This window comes from Peromyscus maniculatus, chromosome 5 (assembly GCF_049852395.1).
Source record: "Peromyscus maniculatus bairdii isolate BWxNUB_F1_BW_parent chromosome 5, HU_Pman_BW_mat_3.1, whole genome shotgun sequence".
Lineage (NCBI taxonomy): Eukaryota > Metazoa > Chordata > Mammalia > Rodentia > Cricetidae > Peromyscus > Peromyscus maniculatus.
The window spans coordinates 44127765-44152376 of record NC_134856.1 but is presented as its reverse complement, the minus strand read 5'-3'; the positions used below and the strand labels follow the sequence as shown (position 1 = coordinate 44152376).

The window sequence follows — 24612 nt, the reverse complement described above, 5'->3', positions numbered from 1 at the left end:
TTCTTCAAAAACAGACACTGTACTGCTGTCAAGGGATTTCTAGTTGTTGGTCAATTCAGCAACAAACGACCAACTGGAGACTTCAAGCGACCTTCTGGCGGGGCCTTCCGAGGGTCTTTGGAGGCCAGGGTCCTCGGGTGCGCATGCGCAGGCCCGAGCGGGTCCCGGCCCGTCTGTTGATTGGCTCGGAGGAGCCGCTCTCCAAGCTTCATCCAATGGAGCTGAGGCTTGGCTGGGACTGTGAGTGGCGGTTGAGGAAGCCTAACCGCCATGTTTAGCCGTGATGGCCGGAGCTGCTGGCCGGGTCGAGGCCGAGCCCGGGCCCAAGCTCGGAATCCACTTTCCTTGCCCTTGAGTGGCGTGAGTATCTGTGCGGGTCGCCTTCCTTCCGCGCCTGCAGGTGCTTTCCTGACTGCTAGAAAGAAGGGAGGGAAAAAGAGGAAAAGCCAGGAACCCCGACCCCGCCACCAGGCCCCGGGCCCACGGCCTTGGCATCCCGCAGAACCCGGGAGGCTGCGGACCATAAACCAGGAAACGGGCCGGCGGCGGCCCCACGGGCTGTCACACCGGAGCCTGAAGGAAAATGCCTACGGGGCCTTTCTCCGCACACCGCTGGGCACGCCACGTTCTTCCCTGGAGCCTCACGGTGCTCGGCTGCATTACGGGTGGACTCCGAGGGTCTAAAGTTTTATTTATTTTTCTTACTATTTTGTTTTTTTTTTTTTTCTTCAAGTCCTGGCTGTCTTGGAATTCGCTCTGTAGCCCAGGCTGCCCTCAAAACTCACAAGAGATCCGCCTGCCTCTGCCTCCTGAGTGCCGGGATTCAAGACGTGCTCCATCACTGCCTAGTTAGATTGTTGTTTTTTTTTCTGGAGCTGAGGATCAAACCCAGGGCCTTGCGCTCGCTAGGCAAGCGCTCTAACACTGAGCTAAACCCCCAACCCCAAATTTTGGTTTTAATAGAAAAGATAAAACACAAAATTTAATTCAGGAAAGCTGTGCCCCCTCAAACTCATTATATAGCTAACAATGACCTTGAACTGGATCTTTCTGTTTCCACCTTCCAAATGTTACAAGGGGAACCACTTAGTTGAGCATTGAGGGTGCTTCAGTTGAAGTTTTGTGTTTGAGGTATGCAAATCCATCCAGGGTCTAGCATGTGCTGCTAGACAAGAGATGTACTTTCAGTTCCCACGTTTTATTTCTTTTTGGTTTTTCGAGATAGGGTTTCTCTGTGTCGCCTTGGCAGTTTGCCTCTGCCTCCCAAGTGATGCTCCCAAGGCGTGCACCACCACAGCCAGCTCATCTTTTATTTCTTAAGAACTGTGGTAGGAGCCTAGGGTGTGTGTGTGTGTCTTTTTAAAAAAAAATTTTTTTGGCAGTTTCATAAGGGTCATAGCACATCAGATCACATTCATCCCCTCAATCCTTCCATGCCCTGGAAGACGAGGTATTTGCTAAATATTATTCCCTTCATTGTGGAAAGCAAAATTTGTTTTTTGTTTGTTTGTTTGGTTGGTTGGTTTTTGTTTTTCGAGATGGAGTCTTACTATTTATAGCCCTGGGTGGCCTCGAACTCACAGAAATATGCCTACCTGTGTGCTGGGGTTAAAGGCTTGCATCACCACACTAAGGTATTTTTTAAATTTATTTTTGTTTGTTTGTTTTTAAATAAAAAATGGTCATGTTCTCCAACTCCTTATTCTCCTGCCTCAGCATCTTGAGTACTGGGATTACAGGTTGTACCACCATGCTTGGCTTGATATATAATTTTTGGTTTGGTTCGGTTTTGCTTTTTTGAGATTCTGTCACAAAAGAAAAAAAGACAGCTGGAGAGATTCCTCAGCGGTTAAGAGCATTGACTGTTCTTCAGAAGACCCAGGTCAATTCCCACCACCCAATTAAAAAAAAACAAACAAACCTTAATTATTTGCCAGGTGGTGGTGCATGCCTTTAATCCCAGCACTCGGGAGGTAAAGCCAGGTGGATCTCTGTGGGGTACAGAGTGAGTTCCAGGAAAGGCACAAAGCTACAAAGAGAAACCCTGTCTTGAAAAACTAGAGAGAGAGAGAGAGAGAGAGAGAGAGAGAGAGAGAGAGAGAGAGAGAGAGAGAGAGAGAGAGAGAAAGGAAGGAAGGAAGGAAGAAAGAAAGAAAGAAAACGAACATGTGGAAAGTAACTTCAGAGGATAAAATGAATTTTCAGGTGGTGGTGGTGATGGCTCATGCTTGTAATTCCAGCATTTGGAGACTGAGGCAAGCAGATCACTGTGAGTTAGAGAAATCCCTTCTAAGTGATTCCCATTTATTGTGATTCTGGTGACTTTCATTCTGAGTATACACACCTACAGAGTTTGTTTCATTTTGTTGAGCAAGTAGAACATATTTTGTTATATTGCATCTTGCAAAATTTAATGTTTAACTTCATTATATTTTGTTTGGAATTTTTTTAAACTTTCTGTAGCCTTGAAAAATACAAAATAACCGAATATTTTCTAGCTGATTTTCCCCAGGGTTTCTTATAACTTGAAATATGGTCATGGCTTCCAGGCTGTGCTTGGTTGTCCCCCTGCCTGCCCAATCTTTCCTGCTCACCATTGCTTGAGATTCATTTATTGTCATGGAATATTAGTAAAATGTTGTCATAAAGTTCCAGAAACTTTGATTCCTTCTAGGAAGTAACAAGGGATAAAGGCCTATTTGATTCCAGTTAGGGGAAAGCAAGTATTTCAGTCCTTATTTTACTATTCTAAAAGCTGGAGCTATTTCTTCCTTTTAAAAGTTATCCAAAACTAAGGCTGGAGAGATAGCTCAGAGGTTAAGAGCACTTGCTGCTCTTGCAGAGGCCCTGGGTTCAATTCCCAGTACCCACATGGCAGCTCACAACCATTCATAACTCCACTTCTAGGGTATCCAATACCCTCTTCTGACTTCCCTGGGCACCAGACACACATGTGGTGCACATAGACATGCAAGCAAAACACTCATACACATAAAATAAAATAAATAAATCTTTAAAACTAAATAAATAAAATGCCAACTACACAACCTTTACATAGGAGACCTTAAGGCATCGATGACTCCTGAAGTCATATATTTCCTTATTAAGCAGCTCTTACCATTTCCTCCAGGAACTGAATTGGTTTGGTTGAACAAACTAACTTGCTCTTTTGGTCTCTGATACTCTACCAGGAATTTTCCTTGTCACCTTCCTTTGGTTTTTTTCAAAGATCAATTTGTGGCAGAGCTTTGAGCATTTAACCCTTTGTTTTACGGGACTGATTGCCAATACTTAGATATCTTATTAAATTGATAAGAATAGATACTATCTTGATCTTCGCTAAGAGCCCGGTAAGCTTATACACTGAGGCATTTTAAATAACCTGAAACGTTAAACAGTAATTTGCTTGCTTGTGTATTCTGACTGTAATAGTTATATGAGTTCCTCTATGCCAGCATGCTTGGCTGCCACCCCACCCCCCACCCCCCGCTTCAGTCCGAGAGCATTTAATCCTGTCTACCGCTTTTGGGGAGTAAGGCGATCTGCAGCGAAGGGTGAAGGGTGGGGACCAAGACTACCTTGGTGCCAGTCCCGGGACCTTAGAGGCGCAGTGCTGACGCAGGCTCTGACGACACGCGGAGCGCCGCTTCCGGTCGTCTGCGCTGCAGTGAATGATTTCCCCCGAGGCGGAGCTCGACCCACCTGAGCCGGCAGTCACGCCGCCCAAGTGGTCGAGCCTGCCAGCACTGCCCCGCCACCAGGGACCATGGCCACGGATTCCTGGGCCCTAGCGGTGGACGAGCAGGAAGCTGCGGCTGAGTCGGTGAGTTGTCACCAGCCACTGGATGACCGGGGGCAGTGTTGGTCAGGGTCTCGGGTCTCTTGGAAGGACACTACTTAGATTGCTCGGTGCAGGGCGGAGGGCCCTGGCGGGATGGAACTTTAATTAAAGCTGCCTTTGATTACCCAGACCCTCCCACATTGTGTGAACTCAGTTTGGGTGAGTACCCAGCCACCTGTCTGTCTTAGAATCAAGGTTTATAATTGATTGCACTCACAACCTCCGGTGGTAATTTTTTTTATACCTTCAGATAAGAGTTTCTTGAGCTCAGGGACCATATCTTACTCATATTTGTAAGACTCCTCCCACTTGGTTATTGGTGGTGGGTGATTGACTGGTCTATCTGTCAGTAAATTCTTGATTGGCTCTCTTTTTCTAAGCCTGATACATTGTAACAAGATAGTTAAATATTGCTATGTGGAATTAATTTCTAAACATTCTGAATTCTAGTAGAGTTGAACGTAACTCTGTGTGTGTGTGTGTGTGTGTGTGTGTGTGTGTGTATGAATTTTCCAAGAATAAGGATTTGTCCACTTTAACTTTTTTTAACTTGTAAAGCGTAAGATTTTCACCCTGGCATGATGTGGCACCTCTCATCCTAGCTGTTGGAGGTGTAGGCAGGATTGCCTTAAGTTGAAGGCCACCCTGAAAGGAAAAAAAGATTTATTTTATTTAGCTCAAAACTTTTATATATATGTGTATGTGTGTGTGTGTGTGTGTGTGTATGTATGTATGTATGTATGTATATATTAACCCACATAGTTTAAAAAGGAATACTGTTTGTACATTGAGGAGGGTATTTTTATTTATTTTTTTCTCTTTTGAGACAGACCTTTTATATATATATATATATGACTGGAACACCTGATCCTCTGCCTCTTATCTCCTGAGTGCTAGGATTACGGGCCTGCACCACTATGCCCTGTTTGAGAATTTTTTTTTCTTTTTTTTTTTTTTTTTTTTTGAGACAGGGTTTCTCTCTAGTCTTTGGCTGTCCTGAGAACTTGCTCTGTAGATCATGCAGGCCTGGAATTCACAGAGATCCACCTGCCTCTGCCTCTGAGTGCTGGGATTAAAGGTGTGCACAAGAATTTTTTAAATTAATTTTTTAGATTAATATACAAAGTTCTGGATTTCACCGTGACATCTTCATACATATGTGTCATGATACTTTCTTGTTCTCTTCCCTCACTATTCTCCCTCAGGCCCTCTAGCTGGTTCTGTCTTCACCCAGGGAGCTCCCCTTCTGCTTTCCTTTATGTCTTATTTCCCACCTCCCATAAGACCTTTCCTCCTCTCTCATGATCTCCTTTCTAGTTTTGTGACCTATAAACACACATATAAATAGGTGCACACACACACACCTAGATAATGTTTTGTTTAGGTGCTGCATATGAGAGAAAACTTGTATTTGTTTTCATTTTCTGGCTTATTTTACTTAACATAGTCATTTCCAGTTGTACCCATTTTGTACAGATAACATAATTCCACTTTTCTCTATAGCTCCGTAAAATTCCACTGTGTATACTACATTTGCTTTATCTATTCATCTATTAATGAACATCTAGGGCAATTCCATTTCCTGGCTGTGTAACTATAAAAACAGATGTATAAGTATCTCTGGTATAAGTGGTATGTTGACTTAGTCTTTTATCCTTTGAGAACACCAAGTGTGGTAAGCTGGATCATGTGGATCATGTTCTATTTATTGTCAGGGTTTTTTTGTTTGTTTTATTTTTTTTTTTTTTTTTATTTTTTTTTTTTTTGGTTTTTCGAGACAGGGTTTCTTTGTGTAGCTTTGCGCCTTTCCTGGAACTCACTTGGTAGCCCAGGCTGGCCTCGAACTCACAGAGATCCGCCTGCCTCTGCCTCCCGAGTGCTGGGATTAAAGGCGTGCGCCACTACCGCCCGGTTTGTTTGTTTTTTAATGTTCGTACTGATTTATATACTGGCTGCATAAGCTGATCTTGTTAACATTTCCCAAGTACTGGTATTATAGGAATTTATAGTAGTCATGCACAGTTCATGCAGGTCTTGGAATTGAACTCAGTTTCGTGTTTGGCAGGCAAGTACTCTCTACCAGCTGAGCTACATTCCCAGTTTCATTTCTATTTCTTTCTCTTTTGGGTTTGTGTGTGTCTATCTAGTTGATTAGCCCATTCGTTGATTGAATGGTTTGGGGATTGGGGGTTTATTTTTCAAATTATTTTTAAAAATAAAGACAATTTTATTGATTGCATGTAATTTTAGGTATGTTAGCATATATTATAAACTTTAACTCACTATATAACCCAAGCTGGAATTTAATTTTCAACAATCCTGCCTCAGTTTCCCCCAGTTTGAGGATTACAGGTATGAGCCACCAGGCCAAGATCCCAGTTTTCATTATAATGTGATCTTTTAATTAAGTGGACATTCTGTATATTATTATTTCCTAAGTACTTTTTATTTTCCTTTGGAGACTGGATCGCTCTACACAGCCCTGGCTGTCCTGGGACTCACTATGTATATTCGACTGTCCTTGAACTCAGAGATCCACTTCCCTTCCAAGTGCTAGGACTAGAGGCGTGCACCACCACCGCCCGGCAGTAGCTCTCTTTTTAAAGGTCCTTGAATACTAGAATTAGACGATGTTCCTGGCAGGGTACTGGGGAGTACTTTAGCAGTGGCCTCAATGTATGGAGTACCGTCTGTGTCCTGGTACCTTCGTACTTACTGTCTGTTAACATGTTCTTGATCCTTCAGAATGAATGAAGGATTTGTATGTTTTATGATTTCCTTTTTTCCCTCTGCTGATCTCCTCTGTCTGCTCTCCCATATGTTCCTCCCCGCTATTCTGTAACACTACAGGTTCTGTAAGTGTTAGTTTCCAGGAAGACAAATGGGGTCCTCCAGCTGCAGCTAACCACCCATTCAAACAACTTTTTTCTTTCCTGCCTTGCTAACCTCCTTCCTCTTTTCCTTGTTTTTGGACTTAGAGAAAAGACAGAGAACCTGGCACTGATTTTAGAAATAAATATTTTGTAATGATTTTTCATTCTTTTTACCCTTTACTAGATGATAGCTGAGTCTCTACTTAATATTTTATAATTAGTGAAACTGATTTGTGCTAGATGCAAGTAAAAATATTCCCTGTCATTAGGTATTTTATGTATATGAGTGCTCTGTTTACCTACACTGACTCCTGCATGCTAGAAGGAGGAATTGGATCCCATTACAGATGGTTATGAGCCACTATGTGGTTGCTAGGAATTGAACTCAGGACCTCTGGAAGAATAGCCAGTGCTCCTAACCGCTGAGCCACCTTCCAGCCCCCCATGAAGATATTTACATTCTCATGGGCAGACATAATCCATAACAGGATATTTAGGATATTTCTAAATTTATACTGTTTGACAGTCTTGCTGATTGTCACTTGGCACATTTCTCTGGTCTGTTAATTCTTTTCTAGTTCCACCCGAACCTGTTTTGGGTAATTTTAGTGGTGCCTGGTGTCACAGTGCCCCAAGCTGTGCTAGTGAAAATGTCAGAGTCCTGCACAAAGCACCTTGAATGTGAGGCTGCATGTTAGCTGTGGTGGTCTGGCTCGGACCTACCCAGCAACATAACTAATAAGTCGTATCACTGCTGCTTTGCCTTGTAATCTTCTCTGCCTGGTGTTGGCTGTCTGAAGTGAGACTGCATTTTCCGTTGTATTTCTTTTCTTTAATTTTTATTTTATATGCATTGGTGTTTTGCCATGGGTGTTGGGTCCTCTAGAACTGGAGTCACAGACGCTCTGGCTCTGAGCTGTCATGTGGTTGCTGCGAGTAGAACCCTGGTCCTCTGGAAGAGCAGGCAGTGCTTTTAACCACTGAGCCCTCTCTCCAGCATCCCCGCATTTCTTTTCTTTCAGGACATGAGAAAATGACAGCTCTGATGAAAGAAAGTCTTTGTAAATGAAAGCATTAAGCACACTTACAAATTATAATTCTGCCTAGAACTGTAATTAGAAAGTGTGAGTCTGGGACTACTGTACACTTTTTTTTTTTCTTTCCTACTGCTGTATTTATGGGAAATTTTGTTATTCTCTTTCAACCATTTGGAAATAAAAGGAACCCAGCAGCACAATCTAATGAATCATTCTTACTGAATGTATCTAGTGAGTAGGTTTTGAGACTAGTTCTTCCACTTTCATTAGGGAAGCTCTGTTGACTCTCAGTCTTTTAAGTGATTTTCCTGACACTTTCCCTCCCCTCCACATTCTCCATTTAGTTGAGCAACCTGCATCTTAAGGAAGAGAAAATCAAACCAGATGCCAATGGTGAGTAACTAAAGCCAGTTGGAAAACAAATGTGATTTCTCTTTGGTATTTCTATTTTGATACAGCAACTACCTGTAAAATTGCTAGACAAAGGACTAGTGGATACTGATATTTGTTTGACTTGGGTGTCAATAAACTGGGATGTATAATTAAAGAATGTTTAATATAAAAATAAGAATACCTAGCTAGCATGTAAATTATTCAGTTTATTACTTACCATAGGACTATGTTGACAGAGATGTTGTTTTGGTGCCTGTCCTAGATCTCCCTCTGTAGATGTATCCAACAGTCTTATTAAATAAGAAACACAGAAGCAATGTAAAAGAGAAAGCCGAGAGGTCAGAGCTCAGAGCTAAAAATCTCACCCTTCCTCCTGCGCCGTGTCCCAGCTTCCCGAAAGAGAGCTATATCCTGTCTGTTCGTCTTTTTAAGTATTTTGTTCTGCCTTCTCATTGGTTGTAAACCCAAACACGTGACTGCCTCGTCACTGTCTGTATGTACAGCCCCCTAGGTCTTAAAGGCATATGTCTCCAATGCTGGCTGTTTCCCTGAACACACAGAGATCTATGGGATTAAAGGTGTGTGCCACCACTGCCACACTCTTGCTATGGCTCTAATAGCTCTGACCCCCGGGCAACTTTATTTATTAACATACAATCAAAATCACATTTCAGTACAATTAGATTACCACCACATCGCTCTGTAGCCCAGGCTGGCCTCAAACTCACAGAGATCCTCCTGGCTCTGCCTCCTGAGTGCTGGAATTAAAGGCGTGCACCACCTCTACCTGGCCAGAGATGATTTTCTTTTTAAACTGTTTTTCAGTTTTTAGTGAGATGCACATAAAGTTTGAGCAACTTGTCAATTTACATGTGCTAAATATCCTGAATGTATATGTTAAAAAAATATAAGATGGAGGAGTAGAGCTTTAGCTTAATGTAAAGTGCTTGCCTACATACACAAACAAGGCCCCAGGTTCTCAAGAACCACAAAACAAACAAAGCCAAGATCAGAGCAATATTAATATTCACCTCACTCTGAATATGCTTATGATCTTATATATATTTTTACATTACTACAATGTTGTTTGACTATATATTTCTATTAGTCAATCATTTACATACATGGAATTTTTATGGCATTGTGTTCACATTGACAATATGATTTGCAGATATTTTGTTGAGCACAAAGATGCTTCCTTTTTTTTTTTTTGGTTTTTTGAAACAGGGTTTCTCTGTGTAGCTTTGTGCCTTTCCTGGAACTCACTCTGTAGCCCAGGCTGGTCTCGAACTCACAGAGATCCACCTGGCTCTGCCCCTGAGTGCTAGGATTAAAGGCATGCACCACCATTGTCTGGCACAAAGATGCTTTCTAATCAATACTATTGTGTGGTCATGATTCTATACTATTTCAGAAATGTCAGTGCTGTGGCAGAACTATGCAAGTTTTGTTTTGTTTTTTTAATTTTTATTTTATGTGCATCAGTGTTTTGCCATGGGTGTCGGGTCCCCTGGAACTGGAGTTATAGAGAGTTGTGAACTGCCATGTACATGCTGGGAATTGAACCTGGGTCCTCTGAAAGAGCAACCAGTGCTCTTAACCCCAGAGCCATCTCTCCAGCCCTAAGTTTTTTTTAGACAGGGTTTGTCTGTGTAGCTTTGGAGCCTGTCCTGGAACTTGCTCTATAGACCAGGCTGGCCTTGAACTCACAAAGATCCACCTGCTTCTGCCTCCCGAGTGCGAAGATTACAGACATGCACTACCACCACCCAGCACAAGTTTTTTAAAAAATAGTTCAAAGGAACCTGGCAATAATCACACATATATAAGTGGTGTTTCTAAACTTTATTTTTTATTTATTTATCTTTATTTTATGTGCATTGGTATTTTGCCATGGGTGTCAGGTCCCAAGGAACTGGAATTATAGACAGCTGGGAGCTGCCATGTGGCTGCTGGGACTTGAACCCAGGTCGTCTGGAAGGGCAGTCAGTGCTCATAACCACTGAGCCATCTCTCCAGCCCCTCTAAACTTTATTTGGAGATAATAAATTGGTTTTAGTAGTAGCTTCGTTTCCTTATTTGTTTTGTTGCAAAAATTTGATAATTTCTCCCCCTAGAATTAGAATTGTCTTGGTTGCTAGATAAGGGATAAGATTTTGAATAACATCTACTTTGTTTCTGATCAAGGTGCTGTTGTTAAAACCAATGCTAATGCAGAGAAAACAGATGAAGAAGAGAAAGGTAATATAGTCTTTAAGCTATGTAAAGGAGATTCCATCTTCTAGGAAAAAAGTTATAACAAGGCTTTATTTATTTGTTCATTTACCAAGGTGTTTTTCAGACAAGGTCTTGTAATGTATCACTTGGTGGCCAGGAACTCTATATAGTTGAATTAGCCCTGAACATGGGGTAGTTTTCTTTCCAGTACCCACTGAGTTCTAGGATTACTGGCATGTGCCATCATACTCAGCTTGAAACTCGTGTGTGTGTGTGTGTGTGTGTGTGTGTGTGTGTGTGTGTGTGTGTGCGCGCGCGCGCGGAGGAGGAGGCCAGAGATTTCATCAGGTGTCTTCTTTAGACACTCTCCACCTCTTTTTGCATTTGAGACAGAGTCTCACTATGTCTTGGGACTCACATGTGCATGGGACTCAGAGATCTGCCTACCTCTGCCTCTGTCCCCTTAGTGCTGGGATTAAAGGCCAATGCCACCATGCATGGTCTTTCCACCTTTATTTTTTGAAATGGTCTCTCATTGAACTTGGAGCTCGTTAATTCAGACAGACTGCAGGCTAGCAGGTCCTAGGACCCTCTTGTTTCCTTGCCAGCATGAGTTAGACCCAACTTGAATAGGCGTCGAGTGCTAGGGTAAAGTTTAATGTAATCAGTATGTAAAAGAATTGATGGTTTAAAGTTCAGAGAAATTTTTCAATATTTATTTATTTATTTTTATTTTTTATTTTTTTTTTAGACAGGGTTTCTATGTGTGATTTTGGAGCCTTTCCTGGATCTTGCTCTGTACCCCAGGCTGGCCTCGAACTCACAGAGATCTGCCTGGCTCTGCCTCTCGAGTGCTGGGATCAAAGGCGTGGGCCACCACCGCCCGTCTAGCTTTTTATTATATTTTAAAATCAAAACTAATGTACTTGAATTAGGAAGCCCAGGGTATTACTTACCTTTGACTGTTAAACCCATGGACTCTTTAAACACTCCTGTCCTCTTTCTTCCTGACAGAGGACAGAGCTGCTCAGTCCTTACTCAACAAGCTGATCAGAAGCAATCTTGTGGATAACACCAACCAAGTAGAAGTCCTGCAGAGGGACCCAACCTCCCCTCTCTACTCGGTGAAGTCTTTCGAAGAGCTTCGCCTGTGAGTAGTCATTGCTTTCTGCATTCAGATAGAGATCATGGCCTGGTTATCCATATTTTTCATACCGCATTATGTTTACCTACATGAGGCTAATAATAAGCATTAGCTCCTTTGGGCTGTTATATAAAATGTTCGGGGAATCTGGAAAAGCTTTAGCCGCATCCTCACTTTGTTTTCAGTTGTCCTCAGCTCGATACGGTGTATGTGTACCAGTGAAAAGCAGACAGAAATCTCCTACATATTTGCCTGTGTTCCTCAACCTAAGTGACTTTCATCTTTAATTGTTTTTTTCTAGGAAACCACAGCTTCTCCAGGGAGTCTATGCCATGGGTTTCAACCGCCCATCCAAAATACAAGAGAATGCATTGCCTCTGATGCTTGCTGAACCGTATGTAACTCGACATAACTACTTCATCTGTCATTTGCTATTTGTAAAACAAACTTAAGCCTGTTGGCTCATACCTAATAATCCTCGATGTTTAGGAAGCTGAGGCAGGAGAATGAAAAGTTGAAGGTCTGCTCAAGCTATAAAGTGAATTCAAGGCCAGCCTCAGCAATTAAAAAAACTGATGTATACCAGCTATTTGTCTGGCTTTGTTTGTTTGTTTGTTTGTTTGTTTGTTTTTCGAGACAGGGTTTCTCTGTGTAGCTTTGCTCCTTTCCTGGAACTCTGTAGCCCAGGCTGGTCCCGAACTCACAAAGATCCACCTGGCTCTGCCTCCCGAATGCTGGGATTAAAGGCGTGCGCCACCACTGCCTGGCTCTTGTCTGGCTTTTAAAAAAGGATTTTATTACATTGTGTGTGTTGGTGCGTGTGCACACTGTGGTATGTATATGGAGATCAGAGGACAAATTGAGAGGTCACTTCTCAACTTCTACCATGTGATTCCCAGAAACTCAAACTCAGGTCATCAGGCTTGGCAGCAAGCTCTGTCACCTCCTGGGCCAGTTTGTTAGTCCCCAACTGTTATTTTTCCTCTGAACATACTGTTATGAAAAGCTGAAGACATTCAGTAAATTTGAAAGGGTTTTATAGGGAAATGCCCATATACCTACTACCTAAGTCCTACCACTACCGTTTGATTCTTCTTTTCATGTATTTGTCTACTAGTAGATGTCTTTGATGTTTTTTTGCTTGCTTTTGGTGGGATGTGAGGTTGATTTTTGGCCACAGTAAGAGTTGTTTTGAGACAAAATCTCAGTATAGCCCAGGCTTGCTTCAAATGCTGAAGATGATTTTTTCTTTTTTAATACATCTGTCTGAGCATATGCTACATGTGTGCAGGTACCTTAGCGGCCAGAAGAGGGAGTTAGCTACAGCCCCTAGACTGCTGACACAGTGCTGGGGACCAAACTGACATCTTCTGGAAGAGGAGCAAGCCCTTGTAAATACTGAGCCTTCTCTCCAGACCTGATGGTTTTGAATTTCTGATCCTCCTGCCTTCCCCTCCAAGTGCCAGGACTACAGGCATGCACTACCATGCCAAATTTATGCAAAGATAGGGGGTCAAACTTTGGCTTCCTTCATGCTAGAGGAACAATGTACCAACTGAGACACATCCCCAGCTCCCTAAATTTCTTTTCTTTCTTTTTTTTTTTTTTTTTTTGGTTTTTCAAGACAGGGTTTCTCTGTGTAGCTTTGCACCTTTTCCTAGAACTCACTTGGTAGCCCAGGCTGGCCTTGAACTCACAGAGATCCACCTGGCTCTGCCTCCCGAGTGCTGGGATTAAAGGCGTGTGCCACCACCGCCCGGCTCCCTAAATTTCTTATTTCTTCTTGTAATGAGAAGAATTTCCCTAGTCTTGACTTTTTTTTTTCTTTTTTCTTTTCTTTTTTTTTTTTTTTTTAAGTAAATTTATTTTACAACATCATTCAGTTCAACATAATAGCCACAGATTCCCCTGTTCTCCCACTCTCACCCCCCTCCCCCTCCCCTTTTTTTGTTTTTTTGAGACAGGGTTTCTCTATGTAGTTTTGGTGCCTGTCCTGGATCTCACTCAGACCAGGCTAGCCTCAAACTCACAAAGATCTGTCTGGCTCTGCCTCCCGAGATCCACCTGCTTCTGCTTCCTAAGTGCTGGGATTAAAGGCAGGCACCACTACCACCTGGCTAAAAACTCATTTTTAAGCTTTATTCACTTCTATTTTTGAAAAACTTTTCTTTTATGTATGTTTTGCCTGCATGAATGTGTGTGTGCCACTTACTTACCTGGTGCTGGACGATGTCAGAAAAAGGTGTCAGATACCCTGGAAGTGGGACAGTTGTGAACCACCATGTTTGTGTTGGGACTTTAATTCAGGTCCTTGGCAAGAGCAACAAGTGCTTTTAACCACTAAGCCAACCCTCTAGCCATTTGAAAACTTACCTGGTGGTGGAGCTCCTAAACTTTTTTTATTTTGTGCAGCCCACAGAACTTAATTGCCCAGTCTCAGTCTGGTACTGGTAAAACAGCTGCCTTTGTGTTGGCCATGCTCAGCCAAGTAGAGCCTGCAAACAGCTATCCCCAGGTAAGGACTTTGGGAATGGGTTTCCTTCTAGCATATAGCCTAAAAGGTATAACAGTATTCCTGGACTGAAAGCCAGGCTGTGGATTGTAGCCATAAGTTTATCTGGTCCTGTGTTTCTCTGGTCCCGTCCAGCCCTGCAGTCCCGCAGCTGCTTATAAAATAATCACTCAGAGGCTTAATATTAATTGCAAATTATGTGGCCCATGGCTTAGGCTTCTTACTAGCTAGCTTTTATAACTTAACTCAACCCATAACTATTAATCTATGCATTGCCACATGTTCTGTGGCTTTACCTGCGTCCCATTACATGTTGCTCCATTGACAGCGGTTTGGTGTCGCCCCTTCCTCTCCTTTCTCCTCTCACTATCTCTCTTGGATTTTCCCGCCTGGCTCCATCCTGCCCTGCCATAGGCCAATGCAGCTTTATTTATTAGCCAATGGGAGTAACACATATTCACAGCGTACAGCAGGACATCCCATAGCACTTACCTTTCTTTTTGATTAGACAGAAAAGGGGAAGTGCTGTGGGATGTCTTTCTGTATGCTGTGAATATGTGTTGCTCTGATTGGTTCATAAATAAAGTTGTTTGGCAAATGGTGAGGCAGAATAAGGTGAGGAGGCAGTGCTTTGGAACTGGAGAAAGAGGAGAAGAAAAGGAGAATGTGGCAGATGCTGTGAGCCACTGCCAGGAAAAACAAGATGTGAAAGTACTGGTAAGCCACAAAGCCACGTGGCAACTTATAGATGAATAGAAATGGGTTAAGTTAAGATGTAAGAGCTAGCTAGCAAGAAGCCTGAGCCATTAGGCCATACAGTTTGTAAATAATATAAGCCTCTGTGTGTTTACTTGGGACCAAGTAGCTGAGGGACCTGGGAGAGATTTGTCCCAACTGCAGGGCCAGGCAAGACCGGAGAAACTTCTGGCTACATTTGGTGCCCAACATGGATAGTCAGGGTTATTACCTACATTTGTAATCTCAGTCCGTGGCAGGCAGAGACAGGAGTTTGAGTTTGAGGGTAGCATGTGTTATGTAGTAAGCTTCAGGCTGGCTTGGGCTACAGAGTAAAACCTTGTCTTTTTCTTCTCTTTCTAAATGGTCAGCTCTGAAATTACATATATAAGTAACTGGACTGAGCAGGTTGTATTTATATATTTAGGAACACACACACACACACACACACACAAACAGTTAAAGAAAAAAGAGCCAGTGAATTTGAAAGAAAGCAAGGTATGGTACAAAGGAAAGTTTGGAGGGAGGAAACTGAAGAAGTGAAATGATGTAATTATAATCTAAAAAATAAAAATATATATAACTAAAAAAAAAAAACCCTTTATTGAAAGAACTTTAAGATAAAAATCATTATGCAGTGAAAATAGCCAAACCCAAACTCTACTTTTTTTTTTTTTTTTTTTTTTTTTTTGGTTTTTCGAGACAGGGTTTCTCTGTGTAGCTTTGTGCCTTTCCTGGAACTTGCTTTGTAGCCCAGGCTGGCCTTGAACTCTCACAGAGATCCGCCTGCCTTTGCCTCCCAAGGCATGCAACGCAGCCGCCGCCACCGCCTGGCCAAACTCTACTTTTCAGTGGGTTTCTGTACAGTTAGAAAAATCATTCTGTGGGTGGTGGTGACGCACGCCTTTAATCCCAACACTTGAGAGGCAGAGAAAGGTGGATGGATCTCTGAGTTCCAGGTCAGCCTGGCCTACAGAGTGAATTCCAGGACAGCCAGGGCTTCACAGGGAAACCCTGTCTCGAAAAACGAAAAGAAGCCGGGCGGTGGTGGCGCATGCCTTTAATCCCAGCACTCGGGAGGCAGAGGCAGGAGGATCTCTGTGAGTTTGAGGCCAGCCTGGGCTACCAAGTGAGTTCCAGGAAAGGCGCAAAGCTACACAGAGAAACCCTGTCTCGAAAAACCAAAAAAAAAAAAAAAAGAAAAGAAAAGAAAAAGAAAAACCATTCTGAAGCTATGGTGCTTTACACTGGAATTTTTTAATTTTATGGCGCCTATATATAGGTATGTTTTGCACCAGTTGTGTGCTTGGTGCCTGCAGAGGCCAGAAGAAGGCATCACATTCCCTGGAACTGGAGTTAAAGATGGTTGTGAGTCTCAATGTGGGTGTTGGGAATAAAACCCAGGTCCTTAATACTTTCACTATGGTATTCTTTTGTTTTGTTTTTTGAGACAGAGTCTCTCTATTAGGATGCCCTGGCTATCCTGAAATCTGTTACTTGGATTCTATCCTCCCATTATCCAATATTTACCTTTCTTGTTCTCCTTTCTACATGTTACACTGTATCCACATGTACATTTGTTTACACACACATTATAGGCTAGGATCCCCAGAGGAAGAGTAAGTGCATTTGTTTCCTTTATGGTTGTCTGACCTTTCTTAACACATTCTACGTCCATTTCCTTACAAATTTTGGATAGTATTCCATTTTATATAGCTATGAAATTTTCATTATACACTCATTTTAAACAAACCAAAAAGCTTTTATCAGTTTTTAGAAAGGGTCTTTCGTCACTACCCCCCCTTTTAAGGTCTCTCTCTCTCTCTGTAGTTCAAGCTGTACTGAAACTTACTATGTAATTCAGGCTGGCCCGGGATTATAAGAATGAGACACCACATCTGGCTTGATTCCCTTTTATATAAACCAGAACTCAAATTGAACACAGAATGTGCAAATCCTAGACTACTGCTAATAAGCTTGATGTTTTTACTTGTAGGAAAAACCTCATTACAATTAATGTAGGTACAAAAGTTCTAACTGCTAGGCATGGTAGTATATGTCTGTAATCCTAGAATTTGAGAGGCTGAGACAAGTTGAGCTTGAATTTAAGGATAACTTCGGATATATACTCATCTTGAGGTCAGCTTGGTCTGTGGAGCAGGACCTTGCTCCCAAATAGAAGAGAGGAAGAAAAAGAAGAGAAAGTTCTGAGAATTTTCTATGTGAGAAGGAAGCTAATCTTCAACTGGAATTTTACAATTTTGTTCATCAACTTGATGAGATTTAAAATCTCCTGGGATGTCTACATGCCTCTGGGTGAGTCAGGAAGGGTGTTTCCAAGTGAGCTGAATTGAGGAAAGGAAGCTGACTTTGAATGTGCATGCATCATCCAAGACTAAATTAGGGGGAGAGGAAGCCCTCCTGATTGACTGCAATGCAGTAGGACTAGACCCTTCATGCTTCTCCAGTTACAGCATCCTCAGCAGGATGAACTCTGTCCACTCCACACACACAAGCCTTTCCTTCCTGAAGTTACAGACGTTGTCATAGAAACACAACAAAATGTAAATAGCACAGTTGCTCATGGGGAAGGTTTTTGTGCTCTAGTGGCCAGCTGCTGCTCTTTTCTTTTCTTCCTTTTTTCAGTCTTTCCTTCCTTCCTTTCTTTTGAGATTGGTTCTCATTATGAAGCTCATTATGAAGCCTTGGCTGTCCTGGAACTCCCTCTGTAGAACAGTCTGGAATTGAACTCAAGAGATCCGCCTGGCTCTGCCTCTCGAGTGCCAGGATCCAAGGTGTTTGCTACCATGCCAGGCCGGCAGTTCCTGTTTTCAAGTGTGTTTACCTAGCCATAGTCTGACCACTAATAATTCTAGTATATGACCCAGCAGTTTAAAAGTGAAATGATGTAGTTGGAGAGATGGCTCAGCAGTTAAGAGCACTAATGCTCTTCCAGAGGACCTGGGGTCAACTTCCAGCACCCACATAGCAGCTCATAACTATTTGGACTCCAGCCCCAGGGGATCTGACACCCTCTTCTGGCTTCTTGGGGCACTGCACATACTTGGTTCAGACTTACATGAAGGCAAAATACCTATATAAATACAAATTAAATTTTTTTTTATGCTCAGGTGGTGGTGGTGCATTATGTTTAATCCAGCACTTGGGAGGCACAGGCGTTGGATCGCTGTGAGTTCGAGGCCACCCTGGTCTAAAAAGCAAGTTTTAGGACAGCTAGGGCTACACAGAGAAACCTGTCTCAAAAAAAAATTTTTTTTTTTAATGAATACAAATATTGTATGCTGCATATGTTCTTTCCTGTGGTCCCAGATGGATGGGTAGGTTCTAATGTGGAGTTCCTTGGCCAGACAGACTTTTGTTAAGAGTTCTCATTCTGTACTCTTTCTCTCCAGTGTCTCTGCCTCTCTCCAACCTATGAGCTTGCTCTTCAAACAGGAAAAGTGATTGAACAGATGGGCAAGTTTTACCCTGAATTGAAGCTAGCTTATGCTGTTCGAGGCAATAAATGTGAGTATGAATATGTGGGCCTAGATCATAAATAAATCTAATAACTTCTTTTAATTTTGAGAAATTTCAAAACATACCCAGGAGTTAAAACAGTTCAATGAATATATGTATATATGTATGTTTCCTTCCCAGATTCGGAAACTTAACATTTGCCCCATTTTCTTTTCTTTTTTTTTTTTTTTTTTTTTTTTTTTTTTCTTTTTTAAGTTTTCGAGACAGGGTTTTTTCCCTGTAGCTTTGGAGCCTGTCCTGGAACTCACTCTGTAGACCAGGCTGGTCTCGAACTCACAGATCTGCCTGAGTCTGCCTCCTGAGTGCTGGGATTAAAGGCATGCACCACCACTGCTCAGCTTGCCACATTTTCTTTATTGATATGTTTGTACATTTTTGTGAAACACTTGAAAGTAAATTGTCTTACTGTAGTTGATTCTTCCTAAATCTTTTAGTATATACCTCATACAGATATTATATAATCATAATGCCCTTGTTACAACCAAGCAAATTAACAGTTCCCTAAAAAACTTAACATCTGTTTTACTCTTGCCCATTTGTACTCAAAATTTTCTTGAGCTGGCTGGTGGTGGCGCACGCCTTTAATCCCAGCACTCGGGAGGCAGACTCAGGCGGATCTCTGTGAGTTTGAGGCCAGCCTGGGCTACAGAACGAGATCCAGGGCAGGCACCAAAACTACAGGAGAAACTCTGTCTCAAAAAACCAAAATAATAAAAAAAAATTCTCCCTATGCTAATTCCCTGCCGGTTTCCACCCTCCTGAATGCTTAAGGGAAGTTCCTTGTCTGTGTATCCTGTATAATGGATGTTAACAGCTTAGATGCGAGATTTTAAAACATCAATAGCGAACTTCTGCCCTCTGGGGTTCTCCCATTGTGCTGTAAGCCTGTATTTAAGACCTCCTCCCTCCTTTAATAAATGGCATTCGGCAAAAAAAACCCCAGAAAATCAGGGTTGGAGATTTAGCTCAGTGGTAGAGCTCCTGCCTAGCAAGCGCTAGGGCCCTGGGTTCATTCCTCAGCTCCAAAATTAATTATTTAACTAATTAATTAATGAAAATAAGAAAATCAACTTTTAAAAACTCTCTTCGGTTGCTGAGATCTAGCTTGGTCTTGCCCTGCAATCCTATTTTAGGCTCCTGTGGACTGGGATTATAGACACCCATTGCCGTACCTGGATCCCTTTTTACCTTACCAATTTTATCATGTTTTGATATCTCCTTAACATTTAATTTTATTAATTTTAAATTTGATTAGCTATGTGCCCATTAGATAGTATAGTGACATCCAAACTTTCCTTAAAATATTAACAGAAAATCATTAGTACTAAATACAAAGTAGCTACAAGATATCTCAGAATAGAGAGCTGGCTTTCCTTTGGAATACCTGAAGAGAACATGTCTTTTCCACAGTGGACAGAGGTCAGAAGGTCAGTGAGCAGATTGTCATTGGCACCCCCGGGACCGTCCTGGACTGGTGCTCCAAGCTGAAGTTCATTGACCCCAAGAAGATCAAGGTGTTTGTTCTGGACGAGGCTGATGTGATGATAGCAACTCAGGGCCACCAAGACCAGAGCATCCGCATCCAGAGGTAGGAACTGGAGCCAGGAGGAACTTCCAAAGCCTCCTCTTGCATCTTGGGGTTCTTTGCTGTGCTCTGTGCAGCAGTATTTGTGTGATGGGCCATTTCCACAACAGCTGTCACCGTGCCCCCAGCCTGGAGCATGGTGAAAGGGAGACCCGGGACCCTCACTCAGCCCAGCGCCACTCTCGGTCTGCTCCTCCCTCTCAGGATGCTCTGTACCCCACTCGGCCTGCTGGGGCTGCAGCCCATCCGGGCTGCGGAGGCTGGGCTTGTGTGCCTTCTGGCAAAATCCTTGGAGTCTCCCAAAGTGCCTGGGTCTCCACTTGCAGGATGCTGCCCAGAAACTGCCAGATGCTGCTCTTCTCTGCCACCTTTGAAGACTCAGTGTGGAAGTTTGCCCAGAAGGTGGTCCCAGACCCCAACATCATCAAACTTAAGCGTGAAGAGGAGACGTTGGACACCATCAAACAGTATTACGTCGTTTGCAATAACAGAGAGGAGAAGTTCCAGGCCCTGTGCAACCTGTACGGGGCCATCACCATCGCCCAAGCCATGATCTTCTGCCATGTGAGTGGCTGCTGCAGGCCTGGGGGGTGCACCACCCCTCCCTGCTGTTTGTAGGTCAATGTATACACTGTCAAGGCACCTGGGGAGGCAGTCGTCTTCAATGCTCAGCTGAGGGGGACTACTGCAATGAAGGAAATGACAGTCTACATCCACCTGCCTAGGCAATAGTCTCCTTGGATTTTAAGTTTATAGTTGATTTGGTTGATCATACTTAGAGATTCCTTTAAAAAGAAATCTCCCAAATCCCACATAATGAGCTAGCAGTGTAGCCTATTTGTAGTATATTTGACTAGCATTCATAGTTAATAGATTCGATAATCAGCACCACAAAAACAAAGCAGACCAAAATAAAACAACCCAGACAGTGGTGGCACACCCCTTTAATCCCAGCACTTGGGAGGCAGAGCCAGGCAGATCTCTGTGAGTTTGAGGCCAGTCTGGGATACAGAGCGAGATCCAGGACAGGCACCAAAACTATACTAAGAAACCCTGTCTTGAAAAACCAACAACAACAAAAAACAAACAAACAAACAAACAAACAAACAAAAAAGCAGAACAAAATAAAAATAAAGCTGGGTGGTAGTGACACAGACCTTTAACCCCAGCACTCAGAAGGCAGACAGATCTCTGAGAATTCGAGGCCAGCTTGGTCTACAGAGCAAGTTCCAGGACAGCCAAGGCTACATACAGAGAGAAACTCAGTGTCTCAAGAAACAAAAAAATAAAAGGAAAGAGAATCCATTGTTTTTTTTGGTTGTTGTTGTTGTTGTTGTTGTTGTTTTTGTTGTTGTTTTCTAGCAGAGTCTCACTACGTTGCTGTAGCTGGCCTTGAACTCACAGAGATCCCTCTGCCCTCCTACCCTCTTGCTGTCCACCCTTCCACCTTCTCTGCCTTTGCCTCTTGCTGGGATGAAAAGCATGCACCACCATGCCTAGTTTATACAATTCTTAAAAATGTATCTTATTTTTATTCATGTGTATTTGTCTGTATGCATGTATGTGGGTGGGTACCTGTGGAAAGCAAGAGAGACATTATATCCCCTGGAGCTGGAGTTAAGGCAGTTGTGAGGCACCAGACATAGGTTCTGGGAACTGAGTACTGGTCTTCTGCAAGAGCAGCAAGTGCTCTCAACCACTGAACCATCATCTCTTCAGCCCTGGAGTTCAGTGGAATTGAGTGGATGACTGATGACCCAAGCTTAATTCCCAGAACCCACATGTTCCCTGTGTGCACCATGGCATGAACATGTGTACACACATAGTAAATAAATAATATAATAAAATTAAAAATAAGTAAACTTGGTTCAATGTGTAACGATGCTTGCTGCCAGGCATCATTTCCTAATTTGACTCCCAGGATCTGCTTGGTAGGAAGTAAGAACTGAATACTGAATGTTATCATTTGACCTCCTTGTGCTCAGTAGTGTGTTCATGGTCCACCCCCACCCTCCTAATCAAACACTACATAAATTATTTTAAAAAATAAAAAATATGGCCAGGCACCTTTAATCCAAGCAGGAGCCAGAGGCAGGCAGATGTCTCTGAGTTCAAGGTCAGCATTGTCTACATAGTGAACTCCAGACCAGCCATGAATACATAGTGAGACCTTGTGTAATAAATGAATGAATGAATAAATAGATGTGTGTTGTGCATTCATGTGAACAGCACTGTGAGGTGGTTAGAGAAGATCTTAAAGTATGGGTCTTCATCTTCTACCTTATAATTGAGGCAGGGTATCTCCTGTTATTTGCCACTGCAGTCAATACTCTAAGTTCACTAGCCTGTAAATGTGTGTATCAGCCTGTTACATGGGCTAGGATGTGAGGTCAAGTTGTCAGAATTGTACTGATTCCCTTCTATGTTCTGAACCATTTACCAGACACACTTACACTTTTTTAAACAATAAGTATAGGGACTATTTAGAAATAGAGATAGTTGCTCTTTGTTTGTTTGTTTTCGAGACAGGGTTTCTCTGTGTAGCCCTGGCTGTCCTGGAATTCACTCTGTAGACCAGGCTGGCCTCGAACTCATGGAGATGCACCTGCTTCTTCCTTCCAAGTGCTGGGATCAAAGGTGTATCACTACGCCTGGCTAGAGATAGTCCTACATGAAAAAGTAACAGCAGTTAAGTAGTTCATCCAAATGAAATTATATGACCAAAATTCCATTTGAGAAAACATATTAAAGCCTTTCTTATTTTTTGGTATCTGGTGTCTGTTATCTTTTATGTGGTGTGTGTGGTATGTATATGTGCTGATGTGTGCAGGTGCCCTAAGGGCTGGAGGCATCAGATCCCTGGAGCTGCAGATATAGGTGGTTGTGAGCCACAGGATGTGGGTGTTGGGAACTGTAACTCGGGTCCTTTGCAAGAGCATTTTGTGCTCTTAATCACTGAAACATGTCTTCAGCCCTAGCAAACCTCTTTAAATGTTTTTATTTGTTTGAGAATTCCATACATGCAAACAGTGTATTTTGATCACGTTCACATCCCACTACTCCCCTCCAGCTCCTCCATACTCCCTCCTCCAGCTCTCCCTGACGACTTCATGTCCTCCCTCTGGTTTCTTTTCTAAGCCACCAAGTCCTGTCCGTGCTGTGTGCTCATGTGTCAGGCCATCCAATGGAGTATGGTCAGCCTATGGGGATCACACCCTTCATGGAACACTGACCTTCCATCTTCAGCAGCCATCAGTTACCAATAGTTCCTCAGCTAGGGATGATGGCTCATACACACGTGCTAACATTCTGAACCCTTGGCTGGCTTGATCTTGTTTAGATCTTGTTCAGCCCTTTACAGCTGCTGTCCAGTGGTCCTGTTGTGTCCAGAAGACTCTGTTTTACTCCAGTTCTGCCCACCCTCTTGGTCTTGCCATCTTTACACCCTCTATGTGAGAAACTTGAAGCCTGGACAGCCCACTGAGTTCATCAGAGCCTTCATTTCTCATAATAGCAACAAACCACCTTTTTGTGGGTGTCTTTGTTTCTGTTTTTGTTTTTGTTTTACAGGTCTCTTCATTAAAAACAATTCTTTTCTCTCCAGACCCGCAAAACAGCTGGCTGGCTGGCAGCAGAGCTCTCCAAAGAGGGCCACCAGGTGGCTCTGCTGAGTGGGGAGATGATGGTGGAACAGAGGGCGGCTGTCATTGAGCGCTTCCGAGAAGGCAAAGAGAAGGTCCTGGTGACCACCAACGTGTGTGCCCGTGGTGAGCAGAGGCTGGCTGCCCCATTCACAGGCGGCGAGGGTCCCGGGTCCTGTGAGCAAGAAAAGTGCTCGTATCCGTGCTCTCACGGAGGTGGGAGGGCTTTAGGGACATTCCTTTGCAGGAGAGAGTCAGCCTCTCCTTGGGCAGTAAGAACCACATGGAAGAAGCCAGCAGTCCTCTTGGTGGGAAGAAACTCGGGGGTCTGGATACTGGCTTTCTGACTTCTGGCAGAGTTCTGTTCTGCCTAGGCTACAGTCCTGTAGATGTCCTCTTTAGTGCCCACAGCCCAGTGTGACCTGCCCAAGCCATGTCTCCAGTGAAGTGGGGGTGTGTGGCTGACGGTGGCCCCCTTGTCTCCTGCCTGCCTCCCTCCAACCCCTTTGTGCAGGTATTGATGTTGAACAAGTGTCTGTGGTCATCAATTTTGACCTTCCTGTGGACAAGGACGGGAACCCAGACAACGAGACCTACCTGCACCGCATCGGGCGCACGGGCCGCTTTGGCAAGAGGGGTCTGGCCGTGAACATGGTTGACAGCAAGCACAGCATGAACATCCTCAACAGAATCCAGGAGCATTTTAGTGAGTCCCTGAGTCGGCTGTGCCCGGGACCCTTTGCAGAGGGGAGTTTGGGACGGGGGAGGTTTCCTTTGTCCCTGAGGGGGCTCTGTCCCTGCACTTGCTGTCTCCACGTGGCTGCTGTCAGGGAGAGCTCCTGAACATTCAGGGCTCAGGGACTGGAGTACCAGTGCCCTGGCACCAAGCTAGGAGAACCTGACAACCTCCTGGGAAGTTGGGATCGGTGCCCAGGACCCTATTGCCAGCTGCTCGGGCTCAGGCAGCCTGCCCTGTGCCTAGAGGAAGCACACTGTCCCACAGCTGGGCGCCTGCCCTCCCAGACTGCCATGCTGTCCTAGGTGACCTCTGTTACATTTCCACGGTGGTCCACGGTGGTCTTCCAATCCTTATT

At 43.4% G+C, this 24612-nt stretch overlaps 1 protein-coding gene across 4 annotated transcripts in view; it reads left to right on the top strand.

Moving 5' to 3' along the window:
• LOC102922019 (ATP-dependent RNA helicase DDX19B) overlaps positions 1-24612 on the top strand; it is a 31604-nt gene that overhangs the window by 1798 nt on the left and 5194 nt on the right. Inside the window, exons 1-11 of one of the 4 annotated variants that reach the window (XM_042277708.2) lie at positions 184-360; positions 8096-8144; positions 10332-10385; positions 11376-11511; positions 11807-11899; positions 13918-14020; positions 18166-18280; positions 19703-19880; positions 20204-20441; positions 23482-23644; positions 24033-24224. In XM_042277708.2, coding sequence (XP_042133642.1) covers positions 271-360; positions 8096-8144; positions 10332-10385; positions 11376-11511; positions 11807-11899; positions 13918-14020; positions 18166-18280; positions 19703-19880; positions 20204-20441; positions 23482-23644; positions 24033-24224 — 1411 coding nt within the window. In that variant the 5' untranslated portion in view covers positions 184-270. Of the gene's footprint in view, positions 1-183; positions 361-3642; positions 3824-3921; positions 4001-8095; positions 8145-10331; positions 10386-11375; positions 11512-11806; positions 11900-13917; positions 14021-18165; positions 18281-19702; positions 19881-20203; positions 20442-23481; positions 23645-24032; positions 24225-24612 lie in introns of those variants that run through there. The other 3 variants (XM_042277709.2, XM_076571523.1, XM_076571522.1) reach the window with 3 other exon arrangements.